General features: G+C 40.6%; 2 protein-coding genes across 3 annotated transcripts in view; one reads left to right on the top strand and one right to left on the bottom strand.

The window, feature by feature from the left end:
* Positions 1–10,465, top strand: part of SMARCAD1 (SWI/SNF-related, matrix-associated actin-dependent regulator of chromatin, subfamily a, containing DEAD/H box 1) — a 79,073-nt gene extending 68,608 nt beyond the window's left edge. For both annotated transcript variants that reach the window (XM_058667041.1, XM_004590564.4), the window contains exons 19-24: positions 130–251; positions 1,379–1,567; positions 2,621–2,739; positions 3,549–3,731; positions 4,327–4,436; positions 8,659–10,465. In XM_058667041.1, coding sequence (XP_058523024.1) covers positions 130–251; positions 1,379–1,567; positions 2,621–2,739; positions 3,549–3,731; positions 4,327–4,436; positions 8,659–8,720 — 785 coding nt within the window. In that variant the 3' untranslated portion in view covers positions 8,721–10,465. The remainder of the gene's footprint in view (positions 1–129; positions 252–1,378; positions 1,568–2,620; positions 2,740–3,548; positions 3,732–4,326; positions 4,437–8,658) is intronic.
* A 4,930-nt stretch (positions 10,466–15,395) lies between these two features.
* HPGDS (hematopoietic prostaglandin D synthase) overlaps positions 15,396–25,078 on the bottom strand; it is a 31,008-nt gene continuing 21,325 nt past the window's right edge. Inside the window, exons 4-6 of the mRNA XM_004590627.3 lie at positions 24,322–24,431; positions 17,693–17,791; positions 15,396–15,743 (exon numbers count right to left, since the gene is read on the bottom strand). Coding sequence (XP_004590684.1) covers positions 15,579–15,743; positions 17,693–17,791; positions 24,322–24,431 — 374 coding nt within the window. The 3' untranslated portion in view covers positions 15,396–15,578. The remainder of the gene's footprint in view (positions 15,744–17,692; positions 17,792–24,321; positions 24,432–25,078) is intronic.

The following is a 25,078-nucleotide window of genomic DNA, read 5'->3' as shown; positions in this document are numbered from 1 at the left end:
GTCTTGTCATACGATGGAGTTTTCTCATTTTGTAAAGTTAGAATTTGCAGAAAGTTTTAACTTTTAAAATCGGTAAATTTCAAGAAACAGCTCTTAGCTTATTTCTAATGTGCAATTTTTAAATCACAGAAAAAAATACAGAAATGTGTAATGTCATGATGCAGTTGAGAAAAATGGCCAATCACCCTTTATTACATCGTCAGTATTACACAGCTGAAAAACTCAAGGAAATGTCTCAGCTTATGCTAAAGGTAAGAATTTGGTTGTGTTATTATTATGAATCATATTAGACACTGAGGAGGTTGTCAAATGACTCAACCCAATAGATATGTTACTCCTTTAACCACCTATTTAAAAGAAGTTTTTTTTTTTTTTTCTGGGTTTGTTTGCTTGTTTTGTTTTTTTCAGATAAAGTTCAAGACATTTTAGGCAACCTAATAAGTGGGATGGACATGTTAGGAGTCAGCAAACTAGCCTTAGGGCAGTAACTGTTTTGTTACAGCATGATTAAGCACTGTTAGGTTAGTGCTGTCTCCCTGTTTTTACACTGTGGGAACAAAGTTAAATATTTGTGACATGGGTCATCTTGCCTACAGAGTTTGAAATATTTAATGTCTTGCCCTTTTGAGGAAAAGCTTGCCAACTCCTAAGCTCAACTTCTTAAGGCATTTGTTTGTTTTAAATATTAATTAGTTTATTTGGAAGTTAGAGAGGAATAGACTAAGAAAATTGGCTACTACAGTCAGGGCTGAGCTGATCCAGAGCAAGGAGCCAGGAGCTTCATCCTGGTCATCCACGTGAGAAAACAGGGGCCTGTGCACTTGGGCCAGCTTGCACTGCTTTCCCAGGCCACTAGCTGGGAGCTGGATAGGATGTGGAACAACTAGGACACGAACTAACATCTGTGCGGGATTTTGGCATCACAAGCAGCAGCCACACTTGCTGTGTCTCAATGCTAGCATCTTTTGTTATTTTTGTAACAGTCTTTTTGATGTTGTGTGGGGGGGTAATGAGTCATTTTCCTTTTTACATTTGTTGTTCATTTTCTTTACTGTATTTCATGTTTACATACAAAGTAGTTTTAGCTATTTCCCGATTTTTTGCCTCATATTTCCTGAGTTCTTTGTCCTTATTTCTCCTATCAGATCTGTGTTGAAAGCAATCTTTTTTTCTTAAAACTCTTTAAGATATGATTGAGATATATGTAGAAATACAAAGAAGTGTGTATTGAAACCTTTTGCCCATGTACTTTTCACCCATTTTCTAATTATCATTTGATAATGAGTAGGATTATTTTGAACCAAATTTTAAACATTATTTGTTCTCCTAATAATAATATTCTGCCTTTGAAGCATATTATGTTTTGTTCTTTTTCAAGGAACCTACACATTGTGAGGCTAATCCTGACCTCATCTTTGAAGATATGGAAGTTATGACAGACTTTGAACTCCATGTACTTTGTAAACAGTATCGACACATAAATGATTTTCAGTTGGACATGAATTTGATTTTAGATTCTGGAAAATTCCGAGTTTTAGGACGTCTCTTGTCTGAATTAAAACAGAAGGTATGAAAAAAGATGGTATTCTTTTTCGTTTGTTTCTCAGTTAATAAACTTCTAAAAGCAATTTTAACATGCTGGCTTTCTTGATGCTTTTTAGTTGTTAGTAAATGTTTTTAAAATTGTTTTATTTGAAAGAGTGGCAGAGACAGAGATCTTCCATCAGCTGGTTCACTCAGTTGCAGTGCCTGGGGCTGGGCCTGTCTGTGTGGCAGGAACCCCAGTACTGGGCCTGTCTGTGTGGCAGGAACCCCAGTACTGGGGCTGGGCCTATCTGTGTGGCAGGAACCCCAGTACTGGGGCTGTGTCTGGCTGCTTTCTCAAGTTCTCTCAGAGGGAGCTAGATCCGTCGGCAGAGCAGCAAGGAACGAATTAGTGTTCTGTGATAGGATGCTACCATCATCACAACCAGTGCCTTAACCCACTGTGCCACCTACCATGCCCCCTACAGTCTTCTGTGATCTTTGTTTCTGTTTTTTACAGTCATAAAATCTAAGGTTCTAAATATTTTCTTGAGGTTCTTGATCATGTTTTCCTGATCCTTGTGATTTTTTTTTCCCCTAATGGAACCTCCGAACAGTAGAATTACTAGATTAAATCTGTATTGATTGTGTGTGTGTATAAAACCTTATTTTGTAAGATCATCATCCCATCCAAAATAGTCATCTTGTATAGCTGTTCACATTTGCTGTGACATTTTTCTTTGAGGAAAAGGAAATAATACTGAACTGCTTAAAATCAAGACTGAGAGCTGAATTTTAGCTCTTAAGTTTATTTATATAAGTTAATATATAAATATATATATATATATATATATTATATTAATATATAAATATATATATATAAGTTAATTTATATATAAGCTACAGTAAGAAAATTATCTTAGGCATCATTACTAGACTTTTGTGAAGGAAGCAGTTGCTCATGAGATATTTAATGGTAAGAATTTTCTGCAAAGTTGTCACATGATACAGAATCATACTCGTAATTATTAGATTGTTCAAGGCTTCAAAAGTACAATTTTATTTTTGCTTCTAATCCATGTTTATATTTTCACAGGGTGATAGAGTGGTATTATTTAGCCAGTTTACCATGATGCTGGATATTTTAGAGGTTCTCTTAAAACATCATCAGCACAGGTATCTGAGATTAGATGGGAAGACTCAGATTTCTGAAAGGTTGGTATGCTTTGCTTAAGTGTTAGGTAATTGTTTGTATAATTGTTAAAAATTTAAATGTATAAATCATTGGATAGAATTTTGTTTCTTTCAGTCTCAAGCTCATTACCTTAAATTAACTTTCTTCTCATTTTTTCTGAATTGAATAATACAAATATATTATGTAATAGTTATGAGAATTTTTCCTTTAGTGTAAGGTGTTTTATTTCTAATCCAGATTATTTTACAGGATAATTAATTTCAGTTTTTTGTTTGTTTTCTAATTCCAAAGACACAAAAAGAACAAATTTACAAAGCAGGAAAGAAAAAAATTAGTGTTTAAATGGCATTATGTATCTTGATTTGTTTCTGGCAGCCAAAATGATCCCCTCCCCAACCCCATACACACACACACGTGAGAAAGTTGTAAAACTGAGCTCTGAAGAGCGTGGGCTTCGCCTTGCACACCAGGGCTTTGATTTCATTAGGTGTATTGTGTGCCAGTAACAGCTTAGACTTCAACAAATACTGTAGATTGAAAAGCTTTATGCAGTATTTTGATTGACTAGAAGCCATTCAACAAAAGGCAAAATAGCCTGTAAGGAAGTAATCAAGTCTGAGTAGCTCAACTATTTGATAGGGCGAGTAGTAGTATAGAAAAGGCACATAAATTAGGAAGACTTCTGGTGTCAACGCCACAGTAAAAAATACTAGTGCCACGAGTATGTAAGCTGTAATGTCTTACTTGTTTTCAAATGCGGTGGTGCTTTCAATTTTTATTAAACTATATAATGTTTATTAAGATTTGGCGTTGCATGTTTGTTTTATAGGATTCATCTAATCGATGAGTTTAATACCGATATGGATATCTTTGTATTTTTGCTGTCAACAAAAGCTGGTGGATTGGGAATAAATCTGACTTCCGCAAATGTTGTTATACTTCACGATATTGATTGCAATCCTTACAATGACAAACAAGCAGAGGATAGATGCCACAGAGTAGGCCAAACTAAGTAAGTGCTTTCAGTGTAATTTTTTAAATCAGATGTTAGTTTAAGTGATATAGAGTGTTAGAATATAATATGTTGGTTATCATGCCTTGGTTTTTACTTTTTCATCAAAATATGAGTACTAATTGTTCACCACCATTACTAAGTGAACGCCATTATAATTTGATCTGTAAACAGCAGGTAATCTGTGTCTTCACCATGGAATGGTTTACTATATTTTTGAAAGACATCCATAAATTCACTATGGAACAAATATTTATAAATATTGAACGTGGCACTTTACTGTTCTGTTCTACTGTACAGAATTATTTTGCAGGACCTGATAAGCAGGTTTCTTTTGAAAATGTCATGTCTGTGTGAACACATCACTGTTTGTTACAAAGTACGAAGATCTTCTTGTTCTCTTGAACCATTAAGAAAGTTTATATAAAAGTTAAATGATCAGAAATAGCAATCTTACCTAATTTAACAAGATTTTACATTTAAAGGCATGTTTGTAATTTATGAGTTATTCTTGTTGAACTCTGAAATATAGTGTACAGTTATCCAGATAACTTTTTGTTTAATAACCAATGCACAAATATCATTTGCTTTTTAGAGAAGTACTAGTTATAAAATTAATAAGTCAAGGGACAATTGAGGAATCCATGCTAAAAATTAACCAGCAGAAATTGAAACTTGAACAAGATATGACCACAGTAGATGAAGGTAAGTTATTTGTAAGCTGCAACGTTAGTCTTTTTTTTTATGACCATGCGTCCAGTCAGCCATCTTGAGAGGATAACAGAGGTGACCAGCGAATTTAAATATTACACACTTTAGCGATAACTTGAAAGAAAAGTAAGCATACTTAATGTCACAATAACACAGTAAGATCCATTTTGCTAGAATTGATAACAAACATTTTGATTTTAAAAATCACCGCCTGGGGCCTGGCGTGATAGCATAGTGGTTTAAGTCCTCGCCTTGAACACCCTGGGATCCCATATGGGCACTGGTTCTAATCCCGGCGGCCCTGCTTCGCATCCAGCTCCCTGCTTGTGGCCTGGAAAAGCATCTGAGGCTGGGCCAAAGCCTTGGGACCCTGCACCTGCGTGGGAGACCTGGAGGAAGTTCCTGGCTCCCAGCTTCGGATCGACACAGAACCAGCCGTTGCGGCCACTTGAGGAGTGAACCATCAGACGGAACATCTTCCTCTGTCTCTCCTCCTCTCTGTATATCCGCCTTTCCAATAAAAATAAATAAATCTTGAAAGAAAAATCACAGCCCTTTCATCTCTTGCCAGCGTGCTTCAGAAAGAAGATTAAGGTTAGGACTGTAGTTTTATCCACAATGTTGTAATTTTATGTGATTGGTTGATTGATTGATTTGAAAGGCAGAGTTAAGGAATAGAGAGGCCTATCCACTGGGTCACTTAGCTACAGTGACCAGATGTGGATCACTTTGGAAATCAGGAACCAGGAGCTCCTTCTGGGTCTCCCACATGGGTGTAAGCACCAAGGACTTGGGCCATCTACTTCTACTTTCCCAGCACAGTAACAGAAACCTGGATCAGAAGTAGAACAGCCAGGAATTGAACCGTCACCTGTATGGGATTTTGGCCTGCAGGCAGTAGCTTTACTTAATATACCACAGCATCGGCCCCCATAAATATTATAATGTGCTTACCATAAAATCTATGAACTCAAGATTTAAAAGTACATGGCATAATGTATTTGATGGCATAGTTTTATTAAAAACCAGTCCTAATATTTATGTTAATTTAATTTTGACTTGTAAATATGAGAATTTATTAAGGTTGAATTTATGCATTAAGTTGCAATCAAAGCATTTGTAATTTTAGTTTTAATTTAATAATGTTCACTTTTCAGATTAAAGCCACTAGATCCTGAAGGAGCCCTCAGTAAATTATATTTCTTTTGGAGTCTGCATTTGATACAGTGGTTAGATTGCCACTCGGGATGCCCTCATCCCACATCACAGTGCCTGGATTCTAGTGTTGGTTGGTCCTGCTTGCAATCCTAGCTTTCTCCTAAAGAATAGCCTGGGAGGTTGCAGGTGATGGTCAGAAATAGTTGGGTTTCTGTCAACCACATGGGAGACCTGGATTCAGTTCCTGGCTCTTGGTTTGGCCTGAATAAGCCCTGGCTGTTCCTGGTATTTGGGAATGAACTTGCTGTGGAAGATCTTTCCTCTGTCCATCGTCTCTCTGCCATAGTTTAAAATTTAAAATGTATGAGAGTTGAAAACTTTGGGAAAATTAAGTTTAAAGCTACATTTATTTTGTTGCAAAAGTCTATACATAGTTTTCTTAACTTTTTGTGAACATTTTTACTGGTAAGGTATATTTACAAAGAGGAGAGGAAGATCTTCCCCCTACTAGTTCACTCCCCAAGTGGCCACAATGACTGGGATTCCGCCAATCCGAAGCCAGGAGTTTTCTCCGAGTATCCCATGCGGGTGCAGGGTCTCAAGGCTCTGGGCCTTCCTCTGCTGCTTTCCCAGGCCACAAGCAGGGAGCTTGATGAGAAGTGGAGCAGCCAGGACACAAACTAACGCCCATATGGGATTCCGGTGCTCAGAGGTGGAGGATTAGCTAGTCGAGCTATCGTGCTGGGCCCTACATGAACTTTTAGAAAACCCCTAGTACTAATATACAAAATTCAAGATAATAAAAATTACAAATTCACATGAAATAGAATTACAAACTAATTAAATTCCCTTTTGAGAATGATACAAATGTCCAGATACGGATTTTATCCTAATAATCAAACTTCAAATATAACCATGACATCTAATCATTGAGGGAGTCAGCTGCTTGTCAGACTCCCCACTTTTTGACTTAGTCTTTCTCACTGGACTGGTGCATTTCCTCAGAGGGTGTGCCTCCGTCGCTCGTGATGGGAGAAGATGGGGAGGAGCCACCTGGCTGCGTTCCCAGGGTGGAGAAGTGCAGGGACTGAAGACTGTTGTTACATTCAACAGTAAATTCTCCCTGTTTCAGCTCATCCTTACCCTTCTCTGTTTCCCCATAGGCTAAACCTTGAGTTTTGTACCTCTGCAGGGAATAGTTGCTTCTCTTGAGCCAGGTTTATGATCCCTCTTCACCCTGTTTTGTCCTTCCCATGTTTCCTAGTACCACTGTTTTTGCTCAGTGTTAGGGACAGATTCCGGCTAGGCTGTCCCTTCCACTTCCTCCTGCAGGCGAAACTTTCATTTTATCTATCACATCAGTTTTCTTCCATCTGCTTTTCTCCTAAATTTCTGAAAATTTGTTGGAGTGGGGGCAGTGTGGTGTGTGTATGTATGAGTGTACGCACTTTCTTTTTATTTTTTATTTAAATCTTCCTCTATATTTTGTCTTTGCCATAATGTTAACGGTTTTTCACATGTATTTCCAGTCACTGTTCATGTGAAAGTGATAGAGAGTTGAAGTTCATATGCTTTATTTTGTTGCATTATGTTTTTACTGCCTTTAAACTTAGAAGATTCTCCTCACTTTTTTCCATCTTTCTCTGTATCTCTCCTAGCAGTAGCCTCAGTTAATACAGTTAAATAGTAGTTAGCTGCAGTTACACAGGGTGATTTACACCAAAGAATATTACAAAAAAACTGAAGTGTCTAGGTACTAATGTCTCAGTTAAAATTTGAACAGACATGGGATGAAAGGTAACTTGCAGCGGTGAATTTACTCTTTGGCTGGCGTGCAGTGTGCAAAGTTATTGTTGTATAGATTAGATCTAGGTCAAATTATGCCTGAATTATTTCCCTAGTTTTCTCTGCATCTGTTAAATTTCTTTAAAAACTTATGTATTTGGGCCCGGCGGCATGGCCTAGCGGCTAAAGTCCTCGCCTTGAAAGCCCCGGGATCCCATATGGGCGCTGGTTCTAATCCCGGCAGCTCCACTTACCTTCCAGCTCCCTGCTTGTGGCCTGGGAAAGCAGTCGAGGACAGCCCAAAGTTTTGGGACCCTGCACCCGTGTGGGAGACCCGGAGGAGGTTCCTGGTTCCCAGCTTTGGATTGGCGCAGCACCAGCCCGTTGGAGCTCACTTGGGGAGTGAATCATCGGGTGGAAGATCTTCCTCTCTGTCTCTCCTCTCTGTATATCCGGCTTTCCAATAAAAATGAATAAATCTTAAAAAAAAAAACTTATGTATTTGCTTTTGAAAGATTTAGAGAATTACAGAGAGAGGGCAAGACAAAACAAGAGTGATCTTCCATCCGCTGGTTCACTCCCCAAATGGTCACAGTGGCCAGTGCTCAGCTGATCTGAGATGGGGTCAGGAGCTTTTTCTGGGTCTCCCACATGGGTGCAAGGGCCCTAGGACTTGGCCATTTTTCACTGCATTTCCTAGGCCATTAGCAGGGAGCTGGATCAAATGTGGGGCAGTTAGGACGCAGATTAGCTTCCATATGGGATGCCTGCATCACCAGCTGTGCTTTACCCACTACTGAGCAGCACCTACCCCTATCTTACAGTTTTAGATAAGTGCAAGAAAATCAAATGTGGGGGGATTTGGTAGGATTTCGGGCTTCAGTGTCTTTATTTTCCCTGCTCGATTTGTTTAAAAGATGTTTCAGTTTGCAAGTGGAAAAAGTAAATACTATGTAGCATATGAATTAGATTATGACCTGAAGTATCCATAATATTTTTCTTTATAGATCTATATCTAAATATAATATGCTGAAATATGAGTGAGAGTACAGAGTTAGCAGCCCTGAGATTTGTAGGGGTTTGGGAAGATTTATAGCAAAGTGATGCTGAACCAGACTGGGCCTTCAGAGATGAGTAAGGATTTGCCAACAGGAAAAAAAAAGATGATGCATATTGCAAGAAATAAGCTTTTTGTTGTTGTTGTTGTTTTGTTTTGTTTTGTTTTGTTTTGTTTTGTTTTAATTAAGCTTCTCTTGCACTTTCTGACCTACAGGTGATGAAGGGAGTATGCCAGCAGATATAGCCACATTATTAAAGACGTCAATGGGCCTGTGAATTGCAACTACCGATGCCTGTTTGATAAGGAAATATCAACTTGGTGCCCTCAAGGACATTTACATTATGATGACCATGGGGTTTATGAACATTTATACCTTTTTATAGTTTCCATATTGCATTTCTCATAGTATGGACAACTTTATTGCCACTAACAACTCTCCAGATGCTCACACGTGAGATTTCGTAAAAAGCCACAAATATGTAGTCCTGAAGATGTGGAAGAATCATTTTACAAAGCAGTTTTCTGAATGGGGATTAGTTGGTGATTGTTTGTAACAAATATGCTAATGCTTTAGAAATGTCAGTATTTTTGTAATTATTTCTACCTCCAAATATATATATATTGTCTTTCACTGGATAATGTGTGTAGATTTTTACATGTGCCTTATTTGATAATGCTTATGTCTTGTTTTTGCTTGTCTCATTTGAGGTCTTGTTTTATTATGTTAGTTTAAAGAACACAGCTGTATAGATGATATCGCTTTCATTTTATTGCTATTTGAAGCAGATGTTCACCAATGTCAGCAAGAACTCAACCTGAATTTCAAGGTGGCATTCCATACACTAGCATCCCCCAGGTCCTCTCAAATACTTCGGTTCAAACAGATTCATTTGGTTAAGGCACTAAGTTGTTTTCTGGTGAATAGTAACTAAGGAAGCGCTCCTCTTGCTCCTGAGTTAATTCTTTCTGTTCGTTTCCCTCCTGCACTAATGGTGCTTCTTAACCTGCCTCTCCCGTGCATGTTTTCATTGATTTCCCTCTCCTGGCTTTGCTTCTCTTCAAAACTGTTGCCCAGTCACTTCTCCAGTTCTCTCTCTGAATACTGGCTTCTTCCTGCCACATCCCCACACGTCAAAGAAATGTTGGTGACATTTTTCTGTCTTGGCAGACCAAACTAACTTAAAGCTGTTTCACTTCAAAGCAAACTGGATGTGACATGATGTTAAGGCAGCATTAGGAACTGCATGGAAATAGGTCATATTACCTTAAACTCTTATCAAAATATAATTTACCAGTTTCCAGAATTTTGACTACAGGACCGCCCGAAGAGAGAGCCATTGTTTAATTCCAATTCAGTGTGGGTAACATAGTGAAATTTAGAAGTTGTCTATTTGATATTTAACTTTTTATTAAAATCTTTCTTTAAAAATTTGCCTGTCAGGGCTATAATGCTGTTTTATTATACATTCTTTGTATAACTTGTGAGTTTCATGTGTTTTGTTTTTATTATGTAAATATCATTATAAATAAATTTATTTATAAATCAGAAACTTGTTAATTATTGGAGACCACACTTTGCAAGGCATCCTAACTTGCTAAGATGCTAGGTAGTAGAACCCTCTGGACTTAGAACATGAATAAAACTCTTAAAGTGATCCTTCAGCTATGTGCAAGCTCTTACAAACTCATGACTCAGTATACTTCCCAACCTTCAAGCTATATTGAACACACTGAATATGTCTCAGTGTCATAGGGCTAAAAGAAATTTGAAAATGTTAATACTACCTCTTCTTGCATCACCGTACCTGTGTCCCTTCGTTAAATTGTTAAATATTACCTTTTAAAAATCAGACAATGGATTCCTTGTAATTTTTCTGTATTACTGTGTTTTCATTGATAGGCTGATTCTTATGTTGTTGTTGTTGTTACATCTGCGATTTTATCTCAAATGAAATGTAGTTGGCTTCTCCTTGTAATGCTCTATTGTGTCTTAGGCTTAAAAAAATATTTGTGATTATAAGTTGTATTTTCACAAACTTTTTAACAGTTTGCAGCCCTCTGTCACCTTACCCTTTAAATATATAATATTGAGCACAAATGGTGTCGCCTTATGTGCTTAATATTATCTGTTGATCAATAAAATGGGATTTATTAAGGACGATTCTCAATTGTCACTTCATTCGGCTAATGTTTGTAAATGTCTCTTATCAATAAAGAGGAGCAACCATATGTTGAAATAATGTCTTTACCCACTGAGGAGCTTTGTAGTTCCTAAGGCAGATCACACAAGGGGAGAAGACATGCGTTTGAGTGTTTTCATGCTTGTTTCTGACTGAACTTTTAACTTTATGCCAATAGATATTTATGCTGAAATATTTTTATTGTTCCTAGTACTTGGTTTTCCTGTATTTTTGAGAGAACAAAAGCATCCAGAAGTTTGGTTTCTGTGTAACCTTTAGGCTGAAATTAAGCAATCCATAGAATAAAGGAATTGCAGCTTCTGCTTCTTATTCCCAAGATGCTTTTCTTTTTTCCCTTCTGAAGGTAATTACACAGTTCAGCTTTCCCTGATTGAACCTTACCCTTTGTCTTCCTCTCCAAGCAAGGAAATTTTTTATTGGGGTGAAGGGTGTAGTAATAGAATGTTCATTCTGTGCAAATGGTGCCCTAAAGATGATACTGTTATTAACATGCCTTATAAAGTGCTTTGCGTTTTATGCTCGATTTATGATTTTGAGCACATAGATTGTGTTGAGTTTTCATAATTTTGAATAAACATTGTATTCATTACATTTATTGTACACTCATTAAGAATTAGAAATATAATAATGTGGATGAAATAGCCATGTATGAAGAGGAGGAAAAGTTAACTGTATTATCTATAATACAATTGGAATTTCTTTGTTAAATGTAACATTTTTTCCTTCAGAATGTATTGATGACATAAGGGGAATGAAAAAGAGATTGGTTCACTTTTATTTACTCCTAAAGATACTTTTTGAAAGGAAGAAGACGACCTTCAGTCCTCTGGTTTCCTTTTTAAAGCCCACAGCAGCCAGGGCTGGGAGCTAGGAATTCTGTCCATGTTTCCTGTGACAGAGGCCCAAGTAATTGGCATCCTCCACTGCTTTCCAAGGCGTATTGGCAGGAAGCTGGATCAGAAGCAGTGTCCAGGACTCGGACTGGCCCTCTGATGTCTGGGCATGACAAGCAGCAGCTCCACCTGCACTGCAGTGCTTAAATTCTTTTTTTTAAAGATTTATTTTTATTGCAAAGTCAGGAGAGACAGACAGGAAGATCATCTGTCCAGTGATTCACTCCCCAAGTGACCACAATGGCCAGACCTGCAGTGATTCAAAGCCAGGAGCCTCTTCCAGATGTCCCAAACAGGTGCAAGGTACCAAAGCTTTGGGCCGTCCTCAACTGTTTTCCCAGGCCACAAGCAGGGAGCTGGATGGGAAGCGGAGCTGCCGGGATTAGAACCGGTGCCCATATGGGATCCCGGCGTGTGCAAGGTCAGGACTTTACCAGCTAGGCTACCATGCCGGGCCCTCATCCCTATCATTTTATCAACATCCTTTAGTTTGAAAGTTTGATCCAAAAAAGGAGGGTGCTTGTGAAATACATTGTTTCTAAGGTATAATCTTTAGCAGTTTGTATAAAGTGTTGAGCATTTTTCCCAATTCCACGGGGTTGCTGAGTGGAAAGCAGCACCTACAATAACAGCACACCTGGGTGCCTTTTCTCATTCTTTTGCACCCCATCTGTTTCATTCATGTGTTTCTATGACAAGAAATACTTAAACATTTCTAATATTCCATCAAGCTAAACTTTGCTATTTATTATTAGTGGCTTGTATTTGAGGGAGGGGTATTATTTGGAAAATTCCATTTAAATGACTTGCTGGCGTACTTGGTTCTTGTTTTGCACACAGTGGAATGGAACCAAAAATGTGCCTGCAAGTTATAACTGTACAAACGATCTTAAAACACCAGGAATGGGCCTTCATGGTGTCTCAACATGATGATCCTTCACTTGTGTTGCTGGCATCCCATATGGGAGTCAGTCCTACTTCCAGCTGCTCCACTTCTATCCAGCTTCCTGCTTACAGACTCCGAAAGCAGTGGGGGATGGCTCATGTTCGTGGGCCCCTACACCCACATGGGAGACCTGGACAAGAGTCCTGGTCCCTAGCTTTAGATCAGATCAGCTTCGGCCATTGTGGCCATTTGGGAAGTGAACCGACAGAAGATCTTTCCCTTTCTGTCTCTGTAAATCTGCCTTTTAAGTAAAAAGAAGTAATTCTTTTAAAAAGGTAAACATTAGGAAAAACTGTTATACATGCTGCAAAAATTATGCAAATATATTAAAAGCATCCCTGTTTTTGAATGTACTTTAAAATGCAAGATTATTCTTACTTCTCAGAACCCCAACCATGAAAAGGCTATGTCAGCCAGTGGATTCTGAATAGGTTTCATCGTGATTGGAACGGCAAGATTGGCAGCAATTCCGAACTGTTGAACTATCAGAACTGCTTGAGCAGGACCCTCGGAGCGTGCCTCACATCGGGGACCTGGGATGGGTGGGAGGCTGGGTGGGGCTTCTCCCTTTGTTTCTCCCCTGACAGCAGATACAGGGGAAAAATATTAGTGTGGAAATAATGTATTACTCACAAAAAAAAAGATTATTCTTCCTTAAAGGAAGCATTGAGAATTTGAGTTTTTATAAAATAAGAGTAGTTACAAAGGTACTATTTCATTGCAAAACTTACAAGGAGACATCTTTTCCTTGGCAAATTGTCATACGCCTAATTTTAAGTTATCTTTCAGTATTTAATGTACTTTCAATGTTCCCAGTTTTGATTGTTCATAGACTATTTTCAGAGTAGATACTGGTTTAGAGTAGCTATACCTGCACTCGGTAGCTTCTCTGGACTGCTGCTTTGTTTACTTTCATCGTATTGAGGCACAAGATTATTAAAAACCCATACTTCCTGTTAGAGTGGCTTTTGATGCTGCAGATTGCATGGGTTTTAGCAACTACATAATGGCATGCACCTGCCAGTGTACTGTCTACCCCCACAGCCTTCTGCTCAATGCCCGTTTATCTCTCTTACCCCACCTAGTTCCTGACAACCTCTACTCTTTTTCAGAATACCGTACGAAATGAAACATTTTCCGATTGTCTGCTTGCTGTTAGTTTGAATGTCCTCAGAAGGCACATTTGATAAAAGCTTGTCCCCAAAGTGCAGCAGTAATCATGCTGATAGAGTGTGAACTAAGTATGGTAAGAGGGCAGGCCTGTGGGGAATGATTTGGTTGGGTTAGATTGTTAGGGAGGAAGCACCATGATTTGAATGAGGAGGATATTACAAAAAGAGACAAAGGCATATGTGTTTGCTCGGACTGCTTCGGGACTGCCCGCAAAAGCTGAATCAGGTGCCAAACCATTGAAATATTTGGATCTTGGAAACCTGAAAGCCAAGAGCTGAAGCAAACCGCCTTCCTTCTCGTGTAGTTTAGGAAGTCTTAGTTGCTTTATTGCAAAAAAAGAAGACCTAATAGAGCTTTTTTTTCCCAACTAGTCATGTGGATTTAAGTGTCTTCCAAGTGTTTTCATACGGCTTAATGGACCGTTTTTAGCACTGAGACGCATTGCATGATCTGCAGGTGCTAGAGTTTATTCGTTCACTTACCAAAGGACATCTTAAGTTTGTCCAGCCGCAAATAAAGTTGATTTAAATTTCCATGTATACATTTTTGTATGGAGTTAGTTTCAGATTGCTGGACCATATCGTAAGAGTATGTTTTCTAAGAAACTGCAAGCTATTTTTTTTTTAAAATGACTGTACCATGAGGCATTTCCATCATGAATGAATGAAAGTTGTTACTTTTTTTTTTTTTTTTTACCATTCTGATTGTTATGTAGTGGCATCTCATAGTTTTAATTTGCCTTTAATGCTTGGTGCCATCTATATATCTTCCTTCTTCAGGTATCCAGGTCTTCTCCGTACCTCAGTCAGGTTGTTGGTTTCTCTGTATATCTTGGATTACAGTCCCTTATCAGATGCACATTTTGCAAATAGTCCAGTTTGTGTCTTAGCCTCTCTATTGCTGTTTCAATGAGAAGGTCTTGTTTATGTCTTTGGAAATGTCACTTCCTCCTAGACAGCTACCTCTCTTCTTTCTTTTAAAGATTTACTTATTTTTATTATGCAAACATACATAGAGAAAGAGAGACAGAAAGAGCTGTCTGCTGGTTCACTTCCCCAGATGGTCTCAACAGCCAGAGCTGAGCCAATCCAAAGCCAGGAGCCAGGAACTTCCTCTGGGTCTCCCACGTGGGTGCAGGGTCCCAAGGCTTAGGCCATCCTCGCCTGGTCACCCAGGCCACAGACAGAACTGGAAGGAAAGTGGAGCAGCTGAGACATGAACCAGCACCCACATGGGATCCTGGCAGACGTAAGGCAAGGACTTCAGCCAGTAGGCTACCAGTGCTGCCTACTCCCCCTTTTCTGTCACAACCAACTTGCTCATTTATGTACAGTCACCTTTATTCAAGCCCCCTAGCTACAGATCTATTGCCTCTTGAACTGCAGCAGTATTAAAATGTCAAAATTAGTTCTTTCTTTTCTTTTGTAAAGATGTATTTATGCATTTGAAAGAGAGAAGGGGAGAAAAATGCTGGCTGACTCCCAAACAGCCACATCCAGGAGCCTGGAACTCCATTTGGATCTTCCACATGGGTGGCTGGGGTCCAAACAACTGGGCCATTAGCATGGAACAGAATTAGACCAGCCAGGACTCCAACCAGTGATTAAAGGTACCAGTGTGCAAAGTCTATACTTAATTGGGGGGGGGGGGATTAAATTCATGCATATTAGAACCAGGGTAGCATGCCATCTACCTATATTGTAAACTATTTTTCCTCAGCTATAAATGCCATGAAAATATTCTGAAGAAATTTTATTAAGCATATATAGAAATACTAGAAACTTAATGCATGTTTTAAAAGCAGGAAACAGCATAGCAGAAGCCAGAGGCTTGTTGGAGGTCGGGAGTGTGGATTGTTTGCTGAATTGATAGTTCAGGTGAATCTGGCCTAAGAGATGCTGTGGAGGCAGCACATCCCAGCTAGAACCTGGTCTGGGGCCTCTGCTGGATCCAGTTAGCGATGGAAGGCAGGGCTTGCACTCTCTTTCGTAAGGTTTCCAGCCTCGGATGAATGTCCAGTAAGTCAGGTTTCAAGAGTAAAAGAGTGGTACTGCATATATCCCAGTAGAAATCTGCCCAAGTTACCTGGTTTGCAGAGGGAAAAACAAAAGCCTCTTGATTTTGAGTATAAAATGCAGAAACTATCAGCATTTCAAAATTACAGTTCCTTCAATCTAAAAGACATTTTTAAAATTCACAATGTTTGTTATTACAAAAGTAAAATGTCATAATAGAAATTTGAAAAATTACAGTAACATCATACCTCAAAAGCCAGTAGTTGTTATTAGCACCTTAAGATATAAGGTGTTTGTCTAGGCAGATGATCAACAGAAAAATACGTATTCCTAGCAAGCTGGTATCATGGCTCAGCAGGCTAATCTTGAACTCTGTGGCACTAACATTGTTATGGGCAGCAATTCGTGTTCTGGATACTCCACTTCCGATCCAGTTCTCTGCTTATGGCCTGGGAAAGCAGCAAATGATGGCCCAAGTCCTTGTGATCCTATACTCGTGTGGGAGACCTGGAAGAGGCTCTTGCTTTCTGGCTTCAGGTAAGCTTAGCTCTGGCTGTTGTGGCCACTTTTGGAATGAACCAAAGGATGGAAAACCTCTCTCTATATCTCTCCTCTTTGTTAATCTGCCTTAAAGAAAATAAATATAGAGGCCCAGCATAACGACTCAATGGCTAAATCTTTACGTTCTAAGCACTAGTATTCCATATGAGTACCAGTTCATGTCCTGGCTGCTCCACTTCCCATCCCAACTCCCTGCTTGTGTCCAGGGAAAGCAGTTGAGGATGGACCCTGTACCCGTGTGGGAGACCCAGAAGAAGCTCCTGGCTCCCGGTTTCATATCAACTCAGCTCCAGCATTACAGCCACTTGGGGAGTGAACCAGCAGGTGGAAGATCTTTGTCTCTGCAAACCTGCCTTTCCAATAAAAATTAATCTTTAAAAATAAATTTTAATAAGGAAAAAGTGTATTTCTAGAATGAAAACATATAGTTCCTGATGGTCTGGGTCTTTGGGCCCTGAACCCACTCGGGAGTCCTGGAGGAGGCTCCAGGCTCCTGGCTTTGGACTGGCTCTGCTCCAGTCATTGCATTCATCTGGGGAGTGCATCTGCAGATGAAATACTCAAAGTCTCTGTCTCTGTCTCTGTCTCTGTCTCTCTTTCTCTCTCTGTGTGTGTGTGTATACACTTGTCTCTCCTTGTCTATAACTCTGCCTTTGAATTTAAAAAATAAATCAATTCTTAAAAAATAAACTCTGGCAGTAGTTGTGTTCAACTCTGCTTCTCCTTTATTCTGTCCATTGTGGTTAATGTTCCTGCTGCAACTTAAATTGTTCTATCTTTACCCAAATGCAAGTCAATAGAACTGGGCTTCCGAACCCTTTGGATACAACTCCAGTTTGGACAATGGCCAGGGCATCCCCACCTGGTCTTTACATTGTGCCAAACTGAGAACAAACCATTTTGGCAAGAATCTCCTTCATATTGCAGCGAGCTGAATGTGGGTGCTTGCAGTTTGGTCACAGTTTCAAGAAAAGAGCCACAAAATCCTTTGGTTGTCTTAGCTAGGAAAAAGGACAGATGAATTTAGACTGTTACCTCTAAGTCAGATTCAGGAATGGCATATTTACTTAACTTTACTAATCTTAAGTCTTTATCTCCCTTCCCCTAACTGAAGATTGTGGTTTGCAATCACGTCTGCATAATTCCTAAACAGCTAGGTCTGAGGCCTGCTGAAGTTAGGAGCCAGGAAATCCACCCAGATCTGCCACATGGGTGTAGTAGTTGTGCCATCTGCTGGTTTCCTAGGTTCCTTAGCAGGGAGCAGGACTGGAAGCAGACCGTGAAGAATCCAAATTGGTGCTTCTGTATGAGGCGCCAGCACTGCAAGCAGTGGCTTGACCTGCTGTCCCACAACACTGGCCCCTATAAGTGTTTTTTTCTTAAGTTTTTTTGTCTATCTTTTCATTTAAATATGTATCTGCATACTTACTTCTATTTTCTAAGATATAAAATACTCACGGAGTTACCAATGAACCACTCTTTTTCTCCTAAATACGTGTCCAGATCTTGCAGAAGGTGAGGTGCTTCACCCGTGAGCAGCTCTTGAAACACCTGAGTCTAGGAAAGAGAAAAGATCACTTTAATGAGAAGAAAGATTAACCATATGATTTGAAGAGCAGGTGTATTCCTTCATCTTTATTCTTCCACGTGAATTCATTAAGGCAGAAAAGTTTTTACATTTTTGAAATTGATGACATTAGGGATGTTGATCCGATTATCTGTAGGTGTCAGTCATCCATCTTTTAAAAATAGGTTTTTTATTTTTATCTGAAATGCAGATTGATAAAGAGAAGGGGAGACAGAGAGGAAGATCTTCCGTCTGCTGATTCACTCCGCAAATGATCTCAATAGCCAGAGCTGAGCCGATCTGAAGCCAGGAGCCAGAAGCTTCTTCTGTGTCTCCCATGTGGGTGCAGGGTCCCAAGGCTTTGGGCCGTCCTCAACTTTTTTCCAGGCCACAAGCAGGGAGCTGGATGGGAAGCGGGGCCGCTGGGATTAGAACCGGCACCCATATGGGATCGCGGCGCGTGCAAGGCGAGGCCTTTAACCACTACGTTATTGCGCCGGGCTCTGGTAAAACTCATTTTAAAAAGCATCCATCAAAATAATATAAACAAAGTAATGAGGCCACCATTGATGGTGTAGCACACCAAGCCTCAGCTCAGACACTGGCACACCATCTCAGAGTGTCAGTTCAGCTCCCAGCTGCTGTTTCCAGTCCAGCTCCCTGGCAATGCTATTGGGAAAGCAGTGAAGGATGGCACGTTTCTACTCACAAAGCAGACCAGGATAGAATTCTTGGTTTCTCTCTGGCCATAGAAGCCATCTGGGGAGAGCCATAGGACTTATGTCAGTCCCACCAGTCTCAGTTCATACTCTGCTCTTCATGTGATGAAACTCATTTCACATCAAATAAGCAAGGCAAATGAGTGGCAAGTGCAAGGAAGGTTATACTGACCAAAGTCCAGAGACCTATTTGCTATCAACCTTTTAAATTGTAACTAGAACTTTGCAGCAACAAACACTGAAACATTTGTAATTCCTGTACATTTGATAGATTTGTAAAGCACATATAGCACCAAGAATATTTTTTTGTTCTCCTTAATTCTCGGTATTTGGCTTTGAGATTTTTTACTTGACCACAAGGTGGCAGCAGTGTAACTAACTACAATGAGACTGGAGGAGGAATTACACACGTGGCACTATTCATTTTACACTGCTGGCCAGATGTTAATTAAATAATCCGTGGTTATCAACAATGTTTCTGCAACATGTTATCGCTTCCTATGTTTTATTCATGCACTTGTATTTCTAATGACCTGTGAAATGATTTGGGAGGTAGTATGCCAAGGCATTCTTCTAACAGACATGGTGTTTCTTTGCCAACGTTCTGAGAGCACTTTGCTGCAGCCCTGGCCACAGAAAGGCAGAACATGGAGCAGTGGAGAAAAGCAGGTTGAGAAGGCAACACACTGTCCCTGAGTGGAGTCATTGGCACATGACACAAAAATCTATAGACACCGTTTGGAAAATGAGGAGTAGGCATCTATTTGTCTCTGGAAATGAATATGTAATTGAGAGAAGCCACAACTGACTTGTCTAAAGAAAATCAGTTATCACAGAGCTTTATGACAGAACCATATTAATGATAACAGCTGGAATGTATTGAACATTTGTTTCCTAGCTATAATTGTATCTGCTATCATTCAGTTCATCCAACAGCCTTCAAAACAGATCTGTCCTAACACTCCTTTACAGACAGAGTTGCAGCTCTAAGTAGGAGCTCGGACAAAGCAAGGAATAAACACAGTGGGATCTGGAGCTGGCAGGCTCACTCTGGGGCCGCCGTACATTTCTATCTAAGAGACTGGAAACACCTTCTTTATCACAGCTGAGCTCTTCTTTAATTGGCCAACTTTCCCCTTACAAGTGCCCGTATTCTCATATGGGTGTTGCTTCATGTCCCGGCTGCTCCATTTCCCATTTAGCTCCCTGCTTGTAACCTGGGAAAGCAGTAAAGGTTGACCCAAAGTCTTGAGACCCTGCACCCACATAGGAGACCTGGAAGAAGCTCCTGACTCCTGGCTTCGGATCTGCTCAGCTCTAGCCGTTGCGGGAATTTGGGGAGTGAACCAGCAGATAGATCTTTCTCTCTGTCTCTCCTTCTCTCTGTGTAAATCTGCCTTTCCAATAAAAAATAATTTTTAAAATAAATAAATCAAAAGGCCTTGTCCTGGTAGTTGCAAGTATGTGTATGTCTCCCACAAGCGCAAACTTGATGTTTTTATCGAGTCGGCATATGTAAATGCTTTTATTTGCAAATATTTCTATTCAAATCCACAGGTCCTAATTAAACGAAGTACTTCAAATATATGTGCTTAGGTGAATTAATAAAATACCACTTGCTGTTCTGTGCCATGGCCTTTGGCCCTAGGCCCTGGCACATACATATGCAGGCACAGCTGTTTTGAACAGCTGCTGGCATTGAGCACTACACCCGGGCAACTAAGAACACGGATGGAAATTCCTCGGGTAGCATCTGCTGGCTCGACAGCTTGAGCCAAACGTTCTATACAACACGCCTCTCTGTGTTTTCCTCTGGCAACTTGGGACGGCAACAGTTGCATCCCTGGGTGGTGCTCTGGGAGGGAATCGGGCATGCAAGCCATCAGGACAGAGCTGACGGGGCTCTGGGTGCTGCAGCCTGGCTGTCCGTCACTGCTGTGACTTGGAGTGACTCTGGAACCTAACTCTCTACTTCTTCATCTGAAATGTCAGTCTGTCCAGAGGCAGCCCTTCTCTCTGAGGAAGCCAGGGAGGGCTGAGTGTGGCAATCCACGTAAAGGGTTTGTGCCTGGCCAGTGACAAGCAGCTGTCCAATCAGCCTTTCAACAGATTGATGCCTGACCTCATGAAATGTAGTCTGCTGGGTAGGGCAGGGTGCACCAGCTGAACAATGCGGGTTGGAACCTGGCCTGGCTGACTTAACCTCCTAGGGGACTCCGACAACCAACAGGTAAATGCCTTCAGAAACAGAGGTTGCAATGAGAACCATGTAGGAGGCTAGCACTGGGATAGAATCAAAATGGCTCATTTAGGATCCTGGAGAAAGAGTATGGATACTTTTGTTTCTATCTGAAAACTATAGTAATGCCTTTAAATACACACACACACACACACACACACACACACACACACTCACAGACACACACACACCAGAACCCACTTGGAGGTGGGAGGGAGAGGAGACAAAAGGAAGTAAAATTTGAAGTTTTTTTTTTTTTAAAGATTTCATTATTATTGGAAAGCTGGATATACAGAGAGAAGGAGAGACAGAGAGGAAGATCTTCCATCCGATGATTCACTCCCCAAGTGAGCCACAACGGCCGGTGCTACGCCAATCCGAAGCCGGGAACCAGGAACCTCTTCCGGGTCTCCCATGCAGATGCAGGGTCCCAAAGCTTTGGGCCGTCCTCTTCAGCTTTCCCAGGCCACAAGCAGGGAGCTGGAACCGGCGAAGTGGAGCTGCCGGGATTAGAACTGGTGCCCATATGGGATCCCGGGGCGTTCAAGGCGAGGACTTTAGCTGCTAGGCCACGCCGCCGGGTCCCAAAATTTGAAGTTTTAAAACAGGCATCTGCATAGCATCTGCAAAGGGATGCTGAGAACTAACCCTGGTCCACACCAAGAGATGCCCCAAGAGTTGGGCAGTGACGGGGCAGAGCTCGACTTGGGGTTACAGGCCAGGGCAGAGGACAAAGATGGGTGGAGAACTACAATGATGAGGTTTCTCCTTGACTTCACACTGCCAGACAACCGCCCCACCTCACTCCTCGCAGTGGACTGCAGGATGAAACGCTTGCAGATGGTCTCTGGACAGGGGGACGTCACACACGCCAGATGAGCCCCAGGAGAGGATTCTGTGAACACCTGCCTGCTACCTGCTCACTGTGAGCCTCATGGGCCTCTCCTTCCTGCATGCCTCTGGGACACAGGCAGCCGGGCCCCTGGATCTGGGCTGAAAATTAAAGTCTTCTCCAGAAACCACCACGCCAGGCAGGATGCCTGATGATCATGCTCTTAGGGAGTGTCCTTCACAGGGCCTCAAGATCCCCCAGATCCATAACCCCCATTCACCTGCTGAGAGTTTTGGATACTCTTTTAAAATTCCCTGCTTTTCATCTTTATCATAGATGATAAAAATTGGACCTCTCTCAGAAGAAACACCAGCAGGGGTACAAACGCAATTTCTCAAACCTATTCTAGGCAAATGGAGGATATTATGTTCATTTGATACAAACAATGTAAAACTTCATTGAAGACACAATACTATCATAAAGAACCCCTATAAATTTAAAAGCACAATATTAGGCACTTAAAATCTGAGACAAAAGTTGACGAAGTTGGAGAATTCTTCCTGAACGTAGTGTTTAAAAAACAGAAAAGGACCCGGCGTGGTAGCCTAGTGGCTAGAGTCCTTGCCTTTCACACACCGGGATTCTTTAAGGTATAGTTCTAATCCCGGTAGCCCTGTTTCACATACAGCTCCCTGCTTGTAGCCTAGGGAAGCAGTCGAGGATGGCCCCAAATCCTTCAGACCCTGCACCTGTGTGGGAGACCCAGAAGAGGTTCCTGGCTCCTGGCTTTGGATCAGCACAGCTCCGGCCATTGGGGCACTTGGGGAGTGAATCAATGGATGGAAGATCTTCCTCTCTGTCTCTCCTTCTCTCTGTATACCCGATTATGCTGTATATATATATATATATATATATATATATATATATATATATATATATAAATTTATTATATATATTTATATACACATATTTATATATATAAATCTGTATATTTATATACATAAAAGAAAGGATGACTGTATGGACAACAGAAATTCTATTATACTGGGACAAAGCGAATAAAGGGGAAAGAAACCATAAGTGAAATGCTTCAAATATATTTTCTTGAATTAAGATTACTAATCTCTGATTGCATTTGATCTTAGTCAAACAACCAAGAAGCAATTAGTAGCCCCTGATTGAGCCAACAAGGAGATAGCACAATGGAGGCAGGCACAGTCATGCCAAGGCACATGTCCGCACCATTTTAGAACTCCAAGGACAGGTGTTCCACTCTTGGAGGGGGAAAAAGAGATCACATTCAAAATGTCACTAATTGCAGCAGCTTAAAGTTCAGAACAGCTAGATAACCATAGATAATGCCTCCCAAACACGATGCAAAAGCTATTTTCAACACAGAATTCTACAACTGAAAAGCAACTATCAAAATGAAGTAAGAACAGCAAAGCCCCAACATTTGTTTCCTTTGATCAGTAAGCTATGGGAGGACAACTTTATAAAAGCAGGATGGAACACAGAAAAATGAGCCTGGGAAAATGGTAAGAGAGGCAGCCAAGGTGACAGTGAAGAGGTAGGAACGCAGCAGCACTTCCCATGTGCTGGCAATGGAACCAATCTCAGGCTGGTTGACTCGCAAGACAAACATTCACTGCATCTGTCATCATCTTACCTCCTCGCCATGACTGGAGTACTGGAGGATTGCTCCAGGGAAGCAGAGGAGTAAGCTAAGGAGGAGGGCATTCCTCAGGAGTCAACTCCAGCAGCAGAGACAACAGCACAGGGACAGCGGTGGAGGCAAAGCCAAGGATGGCAGCTGTGCAGGAATCCTAGCGAGCCCTGAAAAGCAGAGCCGAGCCAACCAGATCTCTCCCAGGAAACAGCCATGGAGGACCTGCTGCTGCTGAGCTTGTTGGAAGATCATGGCAGGCCATAGGATAGTGTGGAAAGATCCCCCAGAGGGAGAGAAACAAAGTGTGACACAATTCTGTACATATTTGCATCTGACTACTAATGTAATCACTACACCTTGACCTAACCGAAAAAATTCAGTATTAATTTATCTGGAGCTTGGAGAAAGGGATTCAGAGATAATCCAAAGAGGTTAAACCTTTAGTTTAGTTTAACTTTTTTTTTTTTTAAGATGCATGCATTTATTTGAAAGCTAGAATTATAACAGGAAAGGAGAAGCGAGATCTTGTGTTTGCCAACTCACTCCCAAATGGCCGCTATGGTGTTGAAACATTGGTGCATAACACAACTTAGGCCACTTCCTTTACTCTCCCAGACATATTAGCAGGACGCTGGAAGTGGAGCAGCTGGGGCTAGAACCTGTGTACCTACGGGATGCCGGTGTCGCAGGCAGAGATTTAATCCATTGCACCACAACATCTTCCTCAAGAGAAGAATTATGATTGCCATTGCAAGAAGTCCATAGAAATTGTCTTAACTTGGTGAATCAAACAAAGCTATAATTATACATCCTAGAGAAATACGGAGAGTGTAAATTCAAAAGAAATATCCCAAAGCATAAGAAAGGCTCTATTTAGCAGAGGGCTAATGTGAGAGGCATGGAAATTCTGTACTTTTGTTTGAAAATTTAATATAATTTGATGTTTTAAAGCTACACATTCATATTACTTAGCACCAGAAAGAGTGTCTTAGCACCAACTATCGTAATTTCTGGCAAGCGGCATGTGATTAGCAGCAGTGACAGCGAAGTGATCACATTACTTTTCTATCTTGATTCTTCTCTGCCCAAGGAAAAAGTGACATGAAATCATCCAGTGTGTCCACAATTGCATCAACTTGACATTGTTCCATTTCTGTTTTTCCGGCCAAATCTATGGAACACAGAGACGCCATGTTATGATCACAAACTCACTGAATTTCATTTGCTATATCACAAAGTTTGCTTTTCACAGGCAAAATGTTTCTATGTTGGAAAAGTCAAAGACAAATGAAATGGTCATCAGTGGAGATTAGCTTTCATACCTGTTCTTATCCATCTCGCAAAATTCCTTACCTTGTTAGCGACCACACATACCTAAATATCACGTTGCTTTGCATTTTCAGCTACACCAGATTTCCACTCATTTAGCCTTATTAGGTTTCTTTCCCATTTTTTTGATAATTTAAACAACATTGCAATAACTCATAGCTACAATATATTTTATTGCTTTGCTTATAATTTTTGTTGAGCATTTATTTTCTACTCAGAGACTCACAGTTTAAAATGCTAGAGGTTCCTTTTTCTCTCGTGTTAATCATTCTTTTTGCTCGTAAATCATTGCTCTAAGTATTTTCTCATGGGTTTCAATGTATTTGCTTAATTTATTTTTGTTTTATTAGAGAGACCCAATGAGACATACATACACATACGGAGAGAGAGAGATCTTTCATCCATTGGTTCATTCCCTAAATTCCTGCAACAACCAGGCCTGGCCAGAATGAAGCCAAGAAGCCAGAATTCCATCAAGGTCTCTCACTA

This window comes from Ochotona princeps, chromosome 7 (genome assembly GCF_030435755.1).
Source record: "Ochotona princeps isolate mOchPri1 chromosome 7, mOchPri1.hap1, whole genome shotgun sequence".
Lineage (NCBI taxonomy): Eukaryota > Metazoa > Chordata > Mammalia > Lagomorpha > Ochotonidae > Ochotona > Ochotona princeps.
Note: the sequence above shows the minus strand (reverse complement) of the source record. Positions and strands in the feature narration are given on the sequence as shown.